Here is a 20,511-nt window from a genome sequence, read left to right as displayed (position 1 = left end):
ACTATGGGGTACACCTGGGTTGCTCTGGCAGGGTTTTCCCTTCCCCTTACACAAGTTTAATGCAGCTCTTTTGGAAGCAGGGGAGCTGGTTGCCTGCTCAGGGAAAGCATCTATGCCTCGCATAGAACTGGGATTAGTAGGTGTAAGCAAAAGGGAAGAGAGCTCCATGCAGGATCTATACCAACTGACAGTTAAGTTGAGCTGGAGGAAAGAAGGTGGGGAGTAGGCAGTGTTAAAAACAGATGCAGATCCATAGTCTAAGAAGCCTCAAGTTTAATATTTAGGTAGAATTCAGCTTTACGTCTGATAGGCCTGGTCTATTACCTAAAGGAAAAGTTATCATCAGCTGCATTGAGTAGCATAGAGTAATAAAGTAGTGAGGCATAGTAAAGTAGCCTCGTAGTTAGGAAAAGAAGTACATTTAACCTGTCGCAAATCGGGGGAATTTCATCAGATGAAGAAAAATCCACAGGTAGAAGAATCATTAAGTGAAAAATTGTGCTGGGAGGCCTTCCAAACTGGATGAGTAGTAACAGAATAGAATAGAGTTTCTTCAGGGGACAGTGCATGAGAAGAGGATTATTGCAGTTAAAGTTACTCTTTATCATAATATTCACAGGGCAAATAAACTTAAAAAATCCTGAAGTTGGGTTTTAATTATTCAGATTTCTTCATGCATTTATGGGTAGCTTGTAACTACAGAAAGAAAATGTACAGCTGTAAATGGAGCCTAATGCTTTTAAAGGTTGACTTCTTAGCTGAGGATAAGATCCAGATGCAGAGAACAGCCTCCTCCAACCTTTGCTGGTGGATATGTTACTTTCTACTGAAAAAAGAACACCCATGTAAATAATTGCTTAGTTTCACCATACTATAAGGAAAACTTTAATGTAAATCAAGTTCCATTTGGGTGGCCCTTTAAATGTCATTAGTGGAAACAATACAGACAACAGACATCTCTTCTCACATACTCAAACCTAATAAATCAACCACATGGAAAAATCACAGATTAAACAGGGTGTTTTCCAGCTTTACAAAGCAAATAATAATTCAATTAGATCCATGAATACATGCATTATATAATTTTGATGGGTTTGGAAGTGACAGGTATAGCAAGAGCCATTGTATTTATTCAAAGTCAAATTAACCATCACATGCTCTGGCATATTTAATCTGTGCAGTGCAGAATTCCATACATGTGATATCTGAAAACATTGTAAATAGTTAGCAACTATTACCTGAATTTCTGCAAAATGCATAATCTTGAATTGGTATCATCACAGATGCAGGAACAGTCCAAATAATAGAGCCTCTCCTTTAAAGCAACAATAGAGCCCCCCATGATCATCTCTTTCTATGTCATCGAAAGCAGATTGTGGGGGTAGCAGACAGAACATTTCAGGCCTACTCTCCCCTGATCCTGGTCAATGACCAAAGTTCTCTTTCAAAAGCCTCTAGCAAATCTTAGGTCAACTAGGAGATAAAATGTATCCAGTGTGTTCTGTTTCTACCGTAGACATTTTTCTAGTTTCATTTATCTAGAACAACAACACGGTAGCTGGTTGTTTATCACCTCAGTCATGAAACACTGGCATCATGGGTACATTACTGCCATCAGGTTTTTTGCAGGTAAATGTAGTAATATAGTAGAAGGGCACATCTACATGAACCCTATATTTCACTGATCTATAGACTGAATCACCCACAGCTGGTGTATTTTTGTCCTTGGAGATTTATACTCAACAGTTTGAGGTTTGAGGTTCCACCAAGCTGCCTTGGCCATACTAAGGGTTCTTACTATTCCAGTCAAATTTTTTAATTATGCTAAACAATACCTTTTAAACTTCTTCAAACTTTTTAGACAGCAAAGAATTTTTAAAGTTTATATCATCACCAACCCCACTGACCAGGATGGGTTAAAGCAAAAGAATGATCAGTTAATCCCCCTGGGGATTGTCATTTTGCCTTTATACAAGCATTTAAAAATATAAAAATAGTCTAAAGGATGACTTAAAAGTTTTGTTCAATACAAACACATTTTGGCAATTTAATAATTTATAAATATATATATATATATATATATATATATATATATATATATATATATATATATACACCAATCTCTTCACAAAACTAAATACTTGGTGGGCACAACTAGAAACTGTAGTTGTTTATTGATAACATTGAAGATCCCAAAAGATAAAAAGAAAGTAGGTGATTTAATTTACCAATGACCCCCTAATCAATATCACTATTGGGTGGAATGAAGCTCTGACCTAGTTTGCTGCTTTGGCTATTCTCATATTTTTTTCTCTGATGACCAAGAGAGTTTTTAGATTTTTTTTGGTAAACAAATAAAACACATCATACACAAGTTCAATAAACAAAACCCTAATCTATATTATCTGAAAATAATGATCTCAGAGATTTAGAAGATAGCATCTGTGATTTTCTGTTCTTTTACAAATTTTCATAATCTGTTCACTCATAGCAAGAGCACCACTTTAACTACTGCCCAAATTATGCCCTCCCACCATTGGTCTCTCATTCTTTACCAAAGTGAAGTTAAAAGTAGAGTTACCCTTTAAAAAACATATACACATATGTATGCTTCAAGGCTTCTGGGAAGGCTGTCCACAATTTTTAGGAGGGTGCCTATGGGAATGTTTGACCATTCTTCCAGAAGCATATTTGTGAGGTCAGGCACTAATGTTGGACGAGAAGGCCTGGCCCGCAGTCTCCTCTCTAATTCATCACAAAGGTGTTCTATGGAGTTGAGGTCAGGACTCTGTGCAGGCCAATCAAGTTCCTCCACCAAAGACTCGCTCATCCATGTCTTTAGGGACCTTGCTATGTGCACTGGTATGCGGTCATGTTGGAATAGGAAGGGACCATCCCCAAACTGTTCCCATAAAGTTGGGAGCATAAAGTTCACCAAAATGTCTTGGTATGCTGACGTCTTAAGAGTTCCCTTCACTGGAACTAAGGGGCCAAACCCAACCCCTGAAAAACAACCCCACACCATAATCCCCCCCCCCCCTCCACCAAAAGATTTGGACCAGTGCACAAAGCAAGGTCCATAAAGACATGGATGAGCAAGTTTGGGGTGGAGGAACTTGACTGGTCTGCACAAAGTCCAGACCTCAACCCAATAGAACACCTTTGGGATGAATTATAAACTGCGAGCCAGGCCTTCTCATCCAGCAAAGTGTGGGCCAACTCAATATTGACCCCTACGGACTAAGACTGGGATGCCATTAAAGTTCACGTGCCCCAATACTTTTGACAATATAATGTGTGTAGATATATATACAGGCAGTCCCTGGGTTACAAACATACGACTTACAAATGACTCCTATTTAAAAACGGAGGGAGAAAACAGAAAATGAAAGAAATCTACCCCTAGGAAGGGAAATTCACTCCTGTAAGAGTTATCATGGGTCTAAAGGTGTCTCTACTGACACTTTATCACCAATCCTTGTTTCCATAACAACCCAAAATTCGTCATGGAGGAGTGGAAGAGGACTCCAGTGGCAACCTGTGAAGCTCTGGTGAACTCCATGCCCAAGAGGGTTAAGGCAGTGCTGGAAAATAATGGTGGCCACACAAAATATTGACACTTGGGCCCAATGTGGACATTTGTACTTAGGGGTGTACTCACTTTTGTTGCCAGCGGTCTAGAAATTAATGGCTGTGTGTTGGGTTATTTTGAGGGGACAGCAAATTTACACTGTTATACAAGCTGTACACTCACTGCTTTACATTGTAGCACAGTGTAATTTCTTCAGTGTTGTCACATGAACAGATATAATAAAATATTTACAAAAATGTGAGGGATGTACTCACTTTTGTGAGATACTGTATATATGTATATATATATATATATATATATATATATATATATATATATATATATATATATACACACACACACAGCATATATGAGGCTTTTTCAACTAGTTTCTGCATTTTTTAAGCTTTTTTATATTAAGAATTTAAAAAACAAATTACATCTCTTTTCTACATAGTCACCTTCCTTTGTGATGCATTTTTCTCAGCATCATACCAACTCTCAGACACGATCAAACACTACTCCCTCCGCCCTCATCGTTTCCAAAGAAAATGATATCCAAAAATATTATAGCCATAGTAGTTACATGTTGTTCAGTAACAGACTGTACTAAATGCAATACCTATCTCATCTCATACACAGATATCAAATCTTTTATATATCTAATATATTGTATATTTGTTTATTCTGTTTCTGATTTACCGAACAGTACTATTTAATATGTTGGACAATCACATTTGTAATGCATGGTAATTAAAAGCAAAAGATCAAAATTTCTATGTGTTCATTTCACGTATATTGCCTTAAGAGAGGCTACGTTCAGAATCAATCAGATTCTTAAAATGTAATTAAAGTATGATTTACACAGCTATGGTTCCACAGTCATGGGACTAAAAAAATAAAAATACTCGTTATTATAGAATTAGATTTTAGGTTTTGTTGTACTCATTGACGTTCATAAGTTAATACATTAATTACCTTACTTTGAAATGTTTCTGAATCTGGTGTTACATGCCTAATGGGTTGTGTCTGTTAGGTGTCACTGGAACTAAACAGCAAATTCAATAATCTGTGATTTAATTTATTATATTTTTCACCATTTAACCTCCTGCAGGCTCCCTAATGTCTTTTCAGATCTATATTAAATTAGGCACGGATGCTAATGAAGGGCAATAAACGAGCCTGTCAGTGGATTTGTCTTTCATTAGGCACATTATACTCTTACTGAGCTGTAAATGAGTAAACATTAGTTTTGTTAAACCAAGCAAAAGACAGAGTGAAATCAGTCTTAATTGTAGACCCTAAAGCCATACACATTTTTCTGTACCTTTAACATTTTTCAGAGGATCTATGAAAGACTCTCCAGTGGAGATATAAATATCAGCATCGCGGGGAATGTCTTTGGGTTCAATAGCTTCAGTGCCGTCTGACAGGAATATACGCCGGGCGGCCATGTTTAGCTTTAATTTCTCGGTGCATCTCTCCAGTAACTGCAGCATACAAGGTAAGAGAAAATGCCATTCTGTTACTGACAAGTTTACATATTCATAATTGTGGAATTATTCACTAAAGCATGAAAAAAGAACAGTAGCCCACAGCAAACAGTTAGAATATATTTTTGCGTGAACTTTTTTTTTTTTTATCCAACAAGGAACTGAGCAATTATTGCATTCAACAAAACTACCTTTGGCATTCAGGAATTTTTAAAAGTGTGTGTACCAATGGGCATGGCTAAAGTACCAAACAAGCCTACTGTGGGTCTAGGGAATTAAACTGTGCATGTGTCATGTATATATCTTTTTCTATTTATGTGCTTTTTTTTTTTTTTTTTGCATCCCCACGTCAGTTTTAAGTTCTTAGTACAATAGAATACATAAAAAAGGATGTTTGACAACTTTAGAAGCCTAGTAGTAAAAATACAAAGGCTCCTGATAGTAATAAAAATGAATAATAATATAATCATATAGGTTAGTTGTGGATGTTTAAAAGCTCAAAAAGCGTTTACCTTCATTTTTTCACTTTTGTCTTTTTATAACTATCAAAAAGGACATACAATTTTCCATGGGACTTTACAAGGCAGTAATCATGGTAGGTGTAGTATAGAAAAAAAAGTACAAAAGCTTTATTTACCATTAAGTGACACGCAAAAATATATAAAATACACTATAGTTTTAGATAGTAAAAAAAAAGTACAAATGCTTTATTTACAATTAGGTGACACATACAAAAATATGAAATACAGTGGCTGGTATATGGTACTTATAAAGAATACAGTATTCTTTGGGTTTTTATCTTGACATGCTGTATGCTTTATAAAGATATATACCAGCCACTGTATTTCAAAGTTTTATGTGTCACTTAATTGTAAATAAAGCCTTTTTTTTACTATATCTACCATGATTACTGCCTTATAAAATCCCATGGGAAATTGTATGTCCATTTTGATATGCAAAATGGGGATGTGGGTATTGTGGCATAAGGTTGGCTACTATATCATTGTTTTAACAGTTATGTTCTAACTCGGGCCCAAAAAGAAAACTCTGGCGTAGTCTTTGGTTTGAGATTCAAATATTTTTACCATCTCATTTAATGGCTTTGCTGGACTCTACTCATTCAAATAAAACAATTAAGGTAATTGTCTTTAAATTCACTTTATGTCTCTTTTAAAGATGGATAGAGTTGGTTCTATTGTAGCCAAAAAGCTTCTGTGTCAAGCCACAAATGTTACTTAAATAATAAAATAAAAATATAATTAAACATATAATTGCCTTATAAAATCCCATAGGAAATTGTATGTCCATTTTGATATGCAAAATGGGGATGTGGGTATTGTGGCATAAGGTTGGCTACTATATCATTGTTTTTACAGTTATGTTCTAACTCGGGCCCAAAAAAAAAAAAAAAAAACTCTGGCGTAGTCTTTGGTTTGAGTTCCAAATATTTTTACCATCTCATTTAATGGCTTTGCTGGACTCTACTCATTCAAATAAAACAATTAAGGTAATTGCCTTTAAATTCACTTTATGTCTATTTTAAAGATGGATAGAGTTGGTTATATTGTAGCCAAATAGCTTCTGTGTCAAGCCACAAATGTTACTTAAATAATAAAATAAAAATAGAATTAAACATATAATTGCCTTTTTAAAATCCCATAGGAAATGGTATGTCCATTTTGATATGCAAAATGGGGATGTGGGTATTGTGGCATAAGGTTGGCTGCTATATCATTGTTGTATCAGTTATGTTCTAACTCGGGTCCAAAAAAAACTCTGGCGTAGTCTTTGGTTTGAGTTTTAAATATTTTTACCATCTCATTTAATGGCTTTGCTGGACTCTACCCATTCAAATAAAACAATTAAGGTAATTGTCTTTAAATTCACTTTATGTCTCTTTTAAAGATGGATAGAGTTGGTTCTATTGTAGCCAAATAGCTTCTGTGTCAAGCCACAAATGTTACTTAAATAATAAAATAAAAATATAATTAAACATGTAATTGCTAATGTATTAAATAATGACATACAAGAAATATAAAATGATTCCATGCAATTTTGACCTTCTTAAACATGAGAACTACATTGAAAGGGGGCCCATAAACATGTATAACTATGACACCTCTGTAATTACCAGTGGAATTGTTGGTGCAGACACTTTATTGGGTGTGCTGTGGTCTCCATTTTTGTAAGCTGTGGCTCTGATGACCCATGGCAGCCGTTTAAAAACTGGCACTGCTCTGTATCCAGCAGGAGACATGTGATGTTTTTTCATCGAATACCTGAAAAAAAATCAAAATGATGTTATACTAAATCTTACACTGTCACACAAAATTTACACACACATAACTGAACACTATAATAATGGGAAGCTGTTATTAAAAGAAGACAGGTCATCTCATAGTATTGATGACAAGTGCACTTCATTTAAAAAACCAACGGAAAGCTGTGACTTCAGGTTCTAAGGCAGTTGTGGTGTTTAACAATATTTCATGTGTCTACACCAGGATTTCTCAACCTGTGGTATAAGGACCCTCGGGGAAACACAGGGATGATTTTAAATATGGTTTATAGTATTAAAAGGAACTATGGAAAAATCATATATCAATGCAGTAAGAAATGTATTGTGCTAAGCTTATACTGTATTATTTTTATGAAAACTCCAACTTTGTGAAAATTTTGAAAATTTAAAGGGTAGTAAAATAGCAAGCTTTAAAAATAATATCAACTGAAGTATAGGAAAAATTTAAAAGCGTATAAACACTATAACTACCAATAACACAGCAGTTTTTGTTTTCATGTGTCCCCCATGTAATGTAGTTTTATTACCTGTTTAGTTTTCCCTTTCCTGTAATAATGTGACAACACTATTCTTTCTGCAGTGAAATTGAACAACAGCGTTGTCACACTGTGAACCGAGTAGTCTAAAACCCGGTTCACACTACTCTGACTTGGGACGCGACTTGTGCGACCTCATGTCGCCCCAAGTCACTTGTCATTACAAATTCAATGTAAATGAATGAGAGCCGTCTTAATATGCACTACTGAAGTCGCTCCGACTTCAGAAAAATTTCCTGTACTACTTCAAGGCGACCTCTATCCAACTTGTGCACATAGGCTTCGATGGGAGTCGCCTCTAAGTCGGATCATTATCTATTTTCAAGCGACTGTGATCAGACTTTCCAGGAAGAAGAAAAAAATTACCCAGGCATTCCCCACAGACAAAGTTGCCTATCATTTAAGTCTCTTCAAAGTCTTTTCAAAGTCATGCTAAAGTCGCGCTAAAAAGTCGCTCCTTCATGGAATGACTTTCTGGTCTCGGTAGTGAATATTATTATTAATTAATAAATAATAATTATTATAATATATTATATGTCATTTTGCCTATGTTTAAAGTTGTTATACATATTGCATTAAATACTAGCTATTGCAGTATCTGTTGTATCCAGCTGGAAAAGTTCCGTTTTTTTCCCCAATGCCATTAAGATTATTCTTCATTTGTCAACAGTTTACTATGGAATTCTGCCATACTGATGCTTAGACCATATCGTTCCCAACTGTAAGCTGCAAGACTTGCAACAAGCACAATGCAAGAAAAAGGAATGCTACTAACCAACTTTATTATTTTGCCACCCTGGCTTCAAATATGTCACACTTAATGGGTAAAGTGACAGTAAATCCTTCAGGTAATGTATAGTGGTTTTGCAAAAAAATATTTTTTTGTTTATAATGGCCAGGACTAAAAAACAAAAAAAATAAAAAATAAATAAACCTAAAAAATAAAAGTAATTTATTTTAAGTCAGGTTAATATGAGATGTTGCATATGAATATTTTACATTCTTATTTTTAGCAAATAAAACTTTAAGCTACATTTGCACCTCTTCATGTTGGGGTTTAGATGCATTGTAATGTATTACCCATGGAAGGTGCAATTTGAAAGAGACTGTGCCAAAGATGCAGCAAATGTGATTACTTTTGAAGGCATAAGACAACAAAATGCTGAGGTGTGAATACACCCTTGAGCTTCTTGTCGCATACTTCCCTGTCTATCTTTATCTGCTTTGTTGAAAAATACAAGCCTGTTGTTTACAGTGATCAATAGTGCAAGCTGTATTAAACACAAATACAGCTATAAGCCAGATCAGTGACTTATTCACAAATCTCTTCTTTCCTTCTACTGTGTATAGTAGACTCAATCCAAAGGTAAACATGTTACATGTTCTACCTGTATTTAGAGGGGAACATATAACTTGTTCCAGCATCTGCAGTCTCTCCCCCCTGGCGCCTCCCCTCAACCCCAGTGACAGCGGGTGGGGGATCTTCTCAATTTAAAAACAGCGGAGCCATGCAGGGCACTGTCCACACAGGCACATCATTCATTCACAAAATTTGATGCATGAATGATCTACAATTACCGTTGGCCTTTGCACAGCCCACAGCTTGTAGATCTCAATGAACTGTGAGGGTGCTGGTGAGTGCTCTCATAGTCCATTAATTCCTCCTGCCATTCAGTAACTGTACGCCCGTATCGGAGGTACAGGCAGACACTGTAGGGAGAGTCTGCAGGATCCAGGCATCGCACCTGTGAGCTGCTGATCACGGGTGAAATGCCTTGCAGGCTGAAGAGTAAAAAAAAATACATGAATACATATTTTTATACCTGCGAATAGATGTGCATTTTTTTTTGGGGGGGTGAACTTAGCCTTTAAAATCAAAGAGAAAAAAAGTGAGATCCTGAAGGTAAACAGTTTCTGTTCTCGTCTTGAATCAAGTGTGACGGGTTCACCCTGTATTAAAAGTTTATTTGTAATACAAAGATTTTACACTAGTTAGTAAAAGAAAAAAATATATATAAAACATCAATTTATAATGTATGATCTGGTAATTAATTTGGAAAGAAATAATAAAAGTAAATAAAGCGGCGTGTATATTTGTGCTTTCTGTCTTTCAATAATTCCCACAAATACAGCACCATAATGCACAAAAAAACAGCCATGACCTTTTTTTAATGCATGATACATGTAATGTGGTTCGCTGCAGTGTGGACGTGTTTCCCACTACTGTAGCTGTGAATTGAGATGCCATTCTAAATGAATGGCACTACAAAGCACGCTGGATTGTGCATTACCATGTGCCTTTTTGCCATACGGTACCACAATGCACAGGTCTGAATGAACCCAAATGGGCTGTTGTATGAAAAGTATAAAAGAGACATGAACACAGTGCAAGGACTTTGCAGGTAATGTAAAGGAAAAAGGGGGGAAAAGTTGGTTTCATGCCCCCCCCCTCCTTTTCCTCATGGGATTGTGGAAGCAACAGTTTCAAGCTCCCCAGGGAGTTATGTGAGGTACTAGGCACCTAATTGGCTAGCGGAGTCAGGTGACCTCAGGAATATTCCAGAGGCTGAGAAAGGTGATCAGGGATTGGTTCTTTGGGTCATCTGACCCTTGGAAGTTCCTGGAATTCCTGGGGTCCCTTATAAAAAGGGGTTTTGGGATCAGTTTATTGCCAGTCAGGAGAAGGACTTAACAAGGACAGCTCCCGCCCCCTCCCCCATCCCTCATCACGGCCTGTTATGCGGTGGGACCTATCTGTAAATAAAGTATAGGGGATAATTGATAACCTTAAACAATAACTCACCCTAGCTCCACCGCACTGTGGGAAGATAAAGAGCTAAGTGTCGGTGCTCAGGCAAACCAAATGTTATATGAATAAAGCCAGCACACGAAAAGGCTTCTTCCAAGTAAAATTCTTTATTCCAACATGGATTGCGGTGATGTCATGCTATGAGGAAGGCGTAAAGCCGAAACGCGTCAACATTTGTCATGTTGTCACCGCTATCCATGTTGGAATAAAGAATTTTACTTGGAAGAAGCCTTTTCGTGTGCCGGCTTTATTCATATAACATAATTGATAACCTTGGTTTAAAGTAAAGGATGTTAGGCTTGAGTCGTAGTGGCTGGGCAGTGATTGAAGTATTCGTTATTTGTGAGGTGAATTAATAAAATATTCAGTTATATGTTGAAATGATTTGTTTGTAAATTTGGTTAAAACCAATAATAAAGCCGTGGCCATGATTTATCCAAAATAAGTGGTAGTGTGATTTATTAGTATTTAAGTAGTTTGCCTCCTACAATACCCATAATAAAATTTTTTTTTTTTCTGTACAGACTTTGCCAATATTTCTGACATTACCCGCAAAGTCTTTGAGCTGTGTTCTTTTATTGTTTGCTCCTATCCTCGAGTAGGATCTCAAAGCAGCAGGATCTGTTGGGACCTTTTCAGCCATCAGTGGTTGAGATGGTTTAGGGCAGGGATCCTCAAACTACGGCCCTCCAGCTGTTGCGGAACTACACATCCCATGAGGCATTTTAAAACTCGGACATGCCCAGACATGACTAAGCATGATGGGAATTGTAGTTTCTGAACAACTGGAGGGCCATAGTTTGAAGACCCCTGGTTTAGCTCCTTGGTTTCTTTTTTGTATGAAAAGTATGCTAGCAGAGTATGCAAGCAGAATCATTGTTTTATCTTCATATCTTGTTTGCCGAAAGAATAGCTGATTGCTAGAAGCAATAAATAATTTTTTTACAGCATTCTTTTTGTACATTGTTCCCAGTCATTTTGAATAAAAGCTATTTTACCTGGTTTGTTTGATTTATCTATGTATGTGTAATAATCTGTGATAAATGTGTGTACCAGCAAGAGAGCAGAAAGCTTTTTCTATAGTGCAACAGTGCTAAAAAAAACTATTCAAGAGATAAGCAAAGCAGGAGGGACAAAAATGGTAGCGACAGGCAATAAACTCTTGTAGCACAATTTGGACACCCGTCCTTGGAAAGCATAGAAGGGGTCAAACAGGTATTTATAACTTACACAATATTAACCTTGATTAGTCGGATCATCGCACCTTTTTATTTTATTCGATAAAAAATGTGATCAGCTAACAAAGCTGCAATGCAGAACAGTCATTACACCTACAGTAAATGTTTTTAACCAGTATGTAATAAGGGTGTAGGCCAATGTCAATGCCCCTCACTCCTCCAGAATATACAGACAAGACCAACACATGGATTCAGTGCATGGATCTATGATGGCCCACAAAGGCAGCAAATCAAGTTTTATTTTACTGTAACCAGACCATTAAAGAGGTTGTAAACCCCCCAAATTTTTTTTTTTCTTTATGCAACCTGCAAGAGAAACGCATAATGAGCTAGTATGCATCGCTTACCTGTATGATGGGCGACATGTCCAGTCGCCCGTCTTCCGGGATCGCGGCATCCGGCCATCTGATTGGCCGGAGCCGCGGTGACGTCACTCCCGCACACGCGCGCTGGAGCTGACGGTCACAGCACGGAGCTCTGAAGGAACGGCACGAGCAGCCGTTCCTTCAGAGCGCATGCGCCAGTGACGTCACTGGCTGCATGTAAGGTAAATATCTCCTAAACGGTACATGTTTAGGAGATATTTACAGTACCTATAGGTAAGCCTTATCATAGGCTTACCTATACCTACAAGTTACAGAGGAGGGTTTACTTCCTCTTTAAATGGAAAAATGTGATTGATTTCTGTAGATTAAATCATATAAATATCACTCTTCGTATAACTGCATATCAAACAAACAGTAGGCTTACAGCAAATGCCTATATTTGATATGAGCTGGCAATTTTTTGGTTCAAAATTTTCCGCTTCCCAGCCTTTTTGTAAAATATATGTGAAAGATAGCTAGATTAGATAGATAAACAGCAAGGTGGATTACTTACTTTAGATTTTTTGGCATTACAAGCTATTTTTATGACCTTCAAGTATTTTAATCATGGTATAAATAGATTTAGATATAAAAATGATTTAAAAAAAAAATGATATTACTTTGGAAAAGAATATGACTAAAGCTGGCCATAGACAGAGCAAATTTCTTCCCTGCAACCATGGGTGTTGATAGGGGAATCCCTCCAGCCAAGCCATTGTGTTCTGAACCCAATAATTATTGCTAGAGGCTTTAACAGCCACTAGCGATCATCACATGTAAAATCCGACAGGCTGGTTGAACCCAAGGTAATCGAATTGAATTAATGCTCAAGCGCTAAATGCACCTAAGAGCTAGGCTTAGGTGTCCACACATTGCTAAAGGAGAAGTTTACCCAAACCTTAATTCAGTTTTGTACATAGGGAATAGCTACAACCTCTGCCGAGTGGTATTGCTGTATATGTCCCCATTGGGGAGATTTTTCCTAATTATCTCTGGTAGGTGGCACTAGTCACTGGCTCACAGAAAGTAAAGGAAAATCTTACCACAGACTGCAATATTAAAAAAAAAAAAAAACAGGCTGTGAGGTTTTTAACCTTTCCTTAATACTGTATATTATAGAATTAAAATGTGTTTATGGTTATCTGCGCCCCCACTGGGGATATTATGTGGTCACTCTGTGTCCCTGGAGGCACACATTATAAGAATAGGAAAAATGTGAATGTTTCCAAACATGGAGAAGTAAAAAACGATAAAATAAATATCCCCTGTAGTGGGGCTGTGCCCACACTGCCAGGGTAATTGCTCATTTAGGCCCCTTTCACACAGACGGACCGTTCAGATCTGTTTTTTTGGCGGCTCTGAATAGTCCCCCCATGCATCCCTATGGGGCATCGGATGTCAGAGGAGACATGTCCGCTGACATCCGATCCGATCCGTCAAATCTGGACGGATGGAAACCCTATTTTCCATCTGTTCAGCGGATAGGATGGGATCGGATAAAAAAGGACCGATGGTCCGTTCCCATCCAATTTCCCCCATAGAGATGCATGGGAAACTGACAGCTGTGTCTCTGCACACAGCGCGGAGACACAGCTGTCATCCTCCTGCTTAGCGGGGGATCGGCGGATGGAGAAAAACAGACTCCGTCCGACAGACGGAGTGTGTGAAAGGGGCCTTAGGCTTAGAGAAAAAAATTTACTCATCTGATTCTTTATTTCCCCTCACAGGTAGACCAGTCCCCATAGCTATAGCAGTCCCCGTAGCTTCTTCTCCCCCACGCTCTAGCAGTCTAGGATCCTGATATCATCAAGACCAAGGCAGGATCCATAGCCCAGTGGTTCAAGCCAAAGGACAGTCCACCTCTGGAGCATAGGGGAGCGCCATCTGCCAAGGGAGCAGAGGATCAGCTACTTGAAACTGTTTCTCCTCTCCCCTAGACAAAATGAGCAATTAACCCTTGAATTGTGGATGCAGCCCCACTGAAAGGGATAAATTAAAAATTTCTTAGCGTTGGGCTTTAATCCTACCTCACTCTATCTAAAGGCAAAAACATGTTGGCTGTATCTGCCCTCTATCTATAAAATTGTGTAAATAAAAACAAAGTGGATGATTTACTAAAAATGTAGAGTGCAAAATCTGGTGCAGCTGTGCATGATAGTCAATCAGCTTCTAACTTAAGCTTGTTCAATTAAAGTGATATTATAGTCTTGTTTTTTTGTTTAAAAATAACAAACATGGTATATTTTGCACAGAGCAGCCCAGATCATCCTCTTCTCTGGTCCCACACCGACGCTCTTGGACCCTCCCTCCTGCCGAGTGTACCAACAGCAATCAGCTTGCTATAGGGGCACCCTGAGCCACTGCTCTGTGTGGCCATTTATACACAAAGCCGCTGCCTCATTGGCTTACCGACTTTGATTGACAGCCGGGGGTGCCAATGGAGGAGGGAGAGTCCCAGACAGCCGAGGCTCTCGTGAAACCTTGCTGGATCGAGTTGGGGTTCAGGTAAGTATTAGGTGGGCTGAGGGGGCTGCTGCACACTGAAGGTTTTTTATCGTAATGCAAAGAATGCATTAAGGTTAAAAACCTTCTTCCTTCAGAACCACTTTAAGCTTTGACCAAAGAAAAAACCTGGAAGCGGATTGGTCTCTATGCGAAGCTGTATCAGATTTTGCACTCTCCAGTTTTAGTAAATCGATCCCAAAGTATTTCAAAGAATGTTATATGATAAAATGTAAATCTAAAGGAGACTGTACAAATATTAAAATTAAATGTTATGTGTGGCCAGCTTTGAGCGTTAATGATAAACTCCAGGCAGATAGAAAACACACAAATAAATTCAGTTTATTGCTAAAATCACTACATATTTAAAAATGTAACCAGTGTAAGTACCTGAATTTTATCGAATTTCAGCTTCCTATATTCCCCTGTGTAGGTGTACTCAGACTGGTAGAGGGAAGGTCAGCACTGGGGGCCTTGCAAGTGTCTTGCAAGCCCACTGCTGACAAGGAACATGCTGACACGAGGTGAGAGCACAGAGATAACCTTATCGGTTTGTTGCTGTTTCATGACCAAGTTGTATTAAAGTATAACTAAAGGCAAAACTTTTTTTTAATGTCAGATAGAGTGGAGAGGGATTAGAACACCTGCCAGTTTTCATTGCTGTCTGTGCCCCCGTTAGGTCACTCTCTATTTGTCCTGTTTACCATTATCATTAAATGTGAAAGTAAAAAATCCCAAAATTTGGGTTGTCCCTAGAAAAGTAAAAGAAGGGAAATCTTCCAATGGGGATTCTGTTCTGGTAACCTGGGGGTCCCCAATCAATTTCCGTTATTTGCAGGGATTTCCTCTCACTTCCTGTTTGGCTATGGGACAGGAAGTGAGGGGAAATCGCAGCAATGGGACACAGATGGCGAAAAAAAAAAAATCTGACAGGGGTTATAACTAGTGATCGACCGATATAGTTTTGTTAATACCGATACCAATATTTTTGTCATCAGATATCGGTATCGGCCGATATTTTCGGACATTAAATTATTTTTTTTTTTTTTTTAGGTACTACTTGTGGAGGGATCTGGGGTTCTAAAAGACCCGAACCCCTCCTCGGCACCGAAAAGCATTCAAAACACCAAGTTTGGCTGTTTTGAATGCTGTCAGTTTTTTTAATTTGGCGCCGAGTAACCAGAAGCGATGTCATGACATCACTTCCGGGTTTTTTACATGGAGACCCGGGTCTTCTCTTCGGTGGCGGCAGCTGTGGAGGTAGGGGGACAGGAGACCCGGGGCGAGCCGTGGAAGGCGGTGGGAGGGGGGGACGTCCCCTCCCGCTCCTTGTAATTACAGCCGAGCAGCTTCTCAGCCACATTGGTTGTAATTACAAGTCAGCCGACCATCGGCTAAGAACACCGGTACCGGGGTGATGCCTCTAGCTGCAGGCATCACTCCGGTACATGCACTTTCCCTAAATATCGGCAATATCGGTAACCTCAGGGGCCTATTGTGTTGCCGATAATCGGTCGATCTCTAGTTATAACCTTCCTTTGCTCTATCCAAAACGAAAAAAAAAATTGCCTATAGTTCTACATTAATTGCAGCGTAGAAAAGTCAAGGCACCAACCTGACTGTACATTTCAGCAGAACTGTGAAAATCTTGGGACTGGATGGCCAGAAATACTAATCCTTTGGCTAGTAAAACAGCAACTTTTAGGGTTATGTGATGGCTTCTTTAGCCGTTTGCTTAGTTCAGCTTGAAATATCATTTAGGAATGGTGATTCTGTGTGTTTTTTTTGGTAAAATAATACAACTACATAATGTACAACAAATGTCACATTTTCATTGTGTCTGTTTCACTGAAAAACATTCACTTGACCTGAAACATTACAGTCTGCAAATGCTTTTATTGTGTGTCGACAATAAAGTGGAGGAAGCGGAAACACAATACCAGTGTTAAACATATAAATGAACTTTGCTTAACATGTGTCATTTTTTTGGTAGAGAAACATATCAAGTGTAAGCCCAGAACAACAAGGAAATGCTTTTGTTTGATTACCTAACATGCCCCTGAGGAGCACTGACGGGTCTGTTTCTCTTGGACTGGGATGAGAGGCAGGGACTGCCAGCTACGTCTGACTTGTTGAGGTCGTCATCTGAATCTGTGTTACTGTACCGAGCTGATGCTTTTTGATGTGTGGAACGATCTTGAGATGTTGATCTTCTTGCTACACGCACTGATTGAGGAGGAGAGGCTGAGCCATGTTTAGGTGTATTATTAAATTTTCTGTCTTTGCAATGTCTGGCTGAAGTCTTTGCATAAGGAGATATGTAATTTCTATACAAAACAATGAAAAAGGAAGCTGTCAGTCATAACTAGAGAGCAAATACAGATTATAAAAAAAATATACACTAATTCAATTGTTTCCTTTTATTTTCCCTAGCCTTATACACAAATGCACAGATATTCTGTGTATAGTCTATGTACAATGCTGTGAAAGAGTATTTGCCCCTTCCTGATTTTTTCTTTTTTTTGCATATTTGTCACACTTAAATTATTTAATATTACACAAAAGTAACCTGAGTAAATACAAAATTCAGTTTTTAAATGACGATTTCATTTATTACCGCTTGCATACAGGGCCAATTCTGGCATTCCTCTCCTACATGTAAAAATCATAATGTTTTTGCTAGAAAATTACTCTGAACCCCCGAAAATTATATATATATATATATATATATATATATATATATATATATATATATATATATTTTTTTTTTTTTAATTTTTTTTATTTTTTTTAGCAGAGACCCTAAGGAATAAAATGGTGGTCGTTGCAATTTTTATTGTCTAACGGTATTTGTGCAGCAATTTTTCAAACGTGATTTTTTTGTAAAAAGAAAACACTTTCAGTAAATTTTCTGCTGTGTTAATTTTACGCCAGATGTAACGGGACGCTCACCTTTCAAAATCCACAAAATCATCAGTCCACAAAATATGTGCCCAAAAAATCTTTGGGACAATCAAGATGTTTTTTGGCAAATGTAAGACGAGCCTTTGAGCCTTTTTAGTCAGCAGTGGCTTCTGCCTTGGAACTCTCCCATGGATGCCATTTTTGCCCAGTCTCTTTCTTATTGCTAAGTCATGAACACTGACCATAACTGAGGCAAGTGAGGCCTTCAGTTCTTTAGATGTTGTTCTGGGTTGTTATATGACCTCCTGGATGAGTAGTCGTTGTTTTCTTGGAGTCATTTTGGTAGGCCGGCCACTCCTGGAAAGGTTCGCCAATGTTCCAAGTTTTCTCCATTTGTGGATCATGGCTCTCACTGCGGTACGCTGGAGTTCCAAAGCTTTAGAAACTGCTTTGTAACCCTTTCCAGACTGATACATGTCAATTACTTTGTTTCTCAACTGTTGCTTTTTTAGATCTTTTAGCATGCTTTACTTTGTCAGACAGCTTCTATTTAAATGATTTCTTAATTTAACAGATCTGGCAGTAATCAGGCCTGGGTGTGGAATTTTAAAGAAATTTAACTCAGCTTTCCAAAAAATGTGGTCAATCACTGACAATATGATTTAGCAGGGGGGGGAAATTACTTTTTGCATCCTTTTTTAGCATTATTGTAATAAAAATGACTATTATTTGCTGTAGTCAGGATATGTTGGAAGATGTGGTGTCCTAAGTTTGTGAAGAATGAAAAAGAACTGTATTGTGATCGTGCCCAGCTGTCAGGTCATGTTTGGAGGTATGGTGTTCTAGGTCTGTATAGAATAATAAATTACCATACAACCATAATATGATCACATACAGCCATCAAGTTCTTTGGGAAGATATGAGGTTCTAGGTCTGCAGAGAACTGATGAGAATTGTATTATGATCGCATTCGGTGGACAGGTCATAATAAGGATGATGGGTTGATTTTCTAAAGGCAAAAAGACTGTGAAGTTGCTCCAGAGCTTTGTAAATGTGTGACGTTTCACTTTACAAGGAATACCCAATCACCTGCAAGGAAAATAAAAAAAAAAAAAGCATATTGCTTGCACCTGATTGGATGATGGAAGTCAGCAGAGCTTCCCCTCATTTACAAACCCAATTCCAAAAAAGTTGGGACACTGTATAAATTGTGAGTAAGAAAGGAATGGACTAATTTTACAAATCTCATGAACTTATATTTTATTCACAATATAATAAAGATAACATATCAAATGTTGCAAGTGAGACATTTTGAAATGTCATGCCAAATATTGGCTCATTTTGGATTTCATGAGAGCTACACATTCCAAAACAATTGGGACAGGTAGCAATAAGAGGCCGGAAAAGTTAAATGTACATATAGTGAACAGCTGGAGGACCAATTTGCAACTTATTAGGTCATTTGGCAACATGATTGTCTATAAAAAGAGCCTCTCAGAGTGGCAGTGTCCCTCAGAAGTCAAGATGGGCAGAGGATCACCAATTCCCCCAATGCTGTGGGGAAAAATAGTGGAGCAATATCAGAAAGGAGTATCTCAGAGAAAAATTGCAAAGAGTTTGATGTTATCATCATCTACAGTGCATAATATTATCCAAAGATTCAGAGAATCTGGAACAATCTCTGTGCGTAAGGGTCAAGGCCGAAAAACCATATTGGATGCCCCTGATCTTTGGGCCCTTAGACGGCACTGCATCACATACAGGAATGCTACTGTAATGGAAATCACAACATGGGCTCAGGAATACTTCCAGAAAACATTGTCGGTGAACACAATCCACCGTGCCATTCGCCGTTGCCAGCTAAAACTCTATAGGCCAAAAAAAAAGCCATATCTAAACATGATCCAGAAGCTCGGGCGTTTTCTCTGGGCCAAGGCTCATTTAAAATGGACTGTGGCAAAGTGGAAAACTGTTCTGTGCTAAGACGAATCAAAATTTGAAGTTCTTTTTGGAAAACTGGGACGCCATGTCATCCAGACTAAAGAGGACAAGGACAACCCAAGTTGTTATCAGCGCTCAGTTCAGAAGCCTGCATCTCTGATGGTATGGGGTTGCATGAGTGCGTGTGGCATGGGCAGCTTACACATCTGGAAAGGCACCATCAATGCTGAAAGGTATATCCAAGTTCTAGAACAACATATGCTCCCATCCAGACGTTGTCTCTTTCAGGGAAGACCTTGCATTTTCCAACATGACAATGCCAGACCACAAACTGCATCAATTACAACATCATGGCTGCGTAGAAGAAGGATCCGGGTACTGAAATGGCCAGCCTGCAGTCTAGATCTTTCACCCATAGAAAACATTTGCCGCATCATAAAGAGGAAGATGCGACAAAGAGGACCTAAGACAGTTGAGCAATGAAGCCTGTATTAGACAAGAATGGGACAACATTCCTATTCCTAAACTTGGACAACTTGTCTCCTCAGTCCCCAGACGTTTGCAGACTGTTATAAAATGAAGAGGGGATGCCACACAGTGGTAAACATGGCATTGTCCCAACTTTTTTGAGATGTGTTGATGCCATAAAATTTTAAATAATTTTATTTTTCCCTTAAAATGATACATTTTCTCAGTTTAAACATTTGATATGTCATCTATGATCAGTGGCGTAGCGTGGGGGGTGCAGGGGGGGCGGGCCGCACCGGGCGCAACATCTGGGGGGGGGCGCATCCGCAGTGTCACTCTGTCTGTCTGACTATGACATGCACAGTTCACACACTGTCTGTGGCTG

General features: G+C 38.4%; 1 protein-coding gene across 1 annotated transcript in view; it reads right to left on the bottom strand.

The window, feature by feature from the left end:
- DCDC1 (doublecortin domain containing 1) overlaps positions 1-20,511 on the bottom strand; it is a gene marked incomplete at its 5' end in the record, with an annotated part of 647,338 nt that overhangs the window by 570,594 nt on the left and 56,233 nt on the right. Inside the window, 3 exons of the mRNA XM_082270964.1 lie at positions 4,899-5,061; positions 7,196-7,343; positions 16,862-17,140. Of these exons, the coding sequence (XP_082127090.1) occupies positions 4,899-5,061; positions 7,196-7,343; positions 16,862-17,140 (590 nt within the window). The remainder of the gene's footprint in view (positions 1-4,898; positions 5,062-7,195; positions 7,344-16,861; positions 17,141-20,511) is intronic.

This window comes from Pelophylax lessonae (assembly GCF_965119305.1).
Source record: "Pelophylax lessonae genome assembly, chromosome: 10".
NCBI lineage: Eukaryota > Metazoa > Chordata > Amphibia > Anura > Ranidae > Pelophylax > Pelophylax lessonae.
This window is presented reverse-complemented; position numbering and strand designations above follow the sequence as displayed.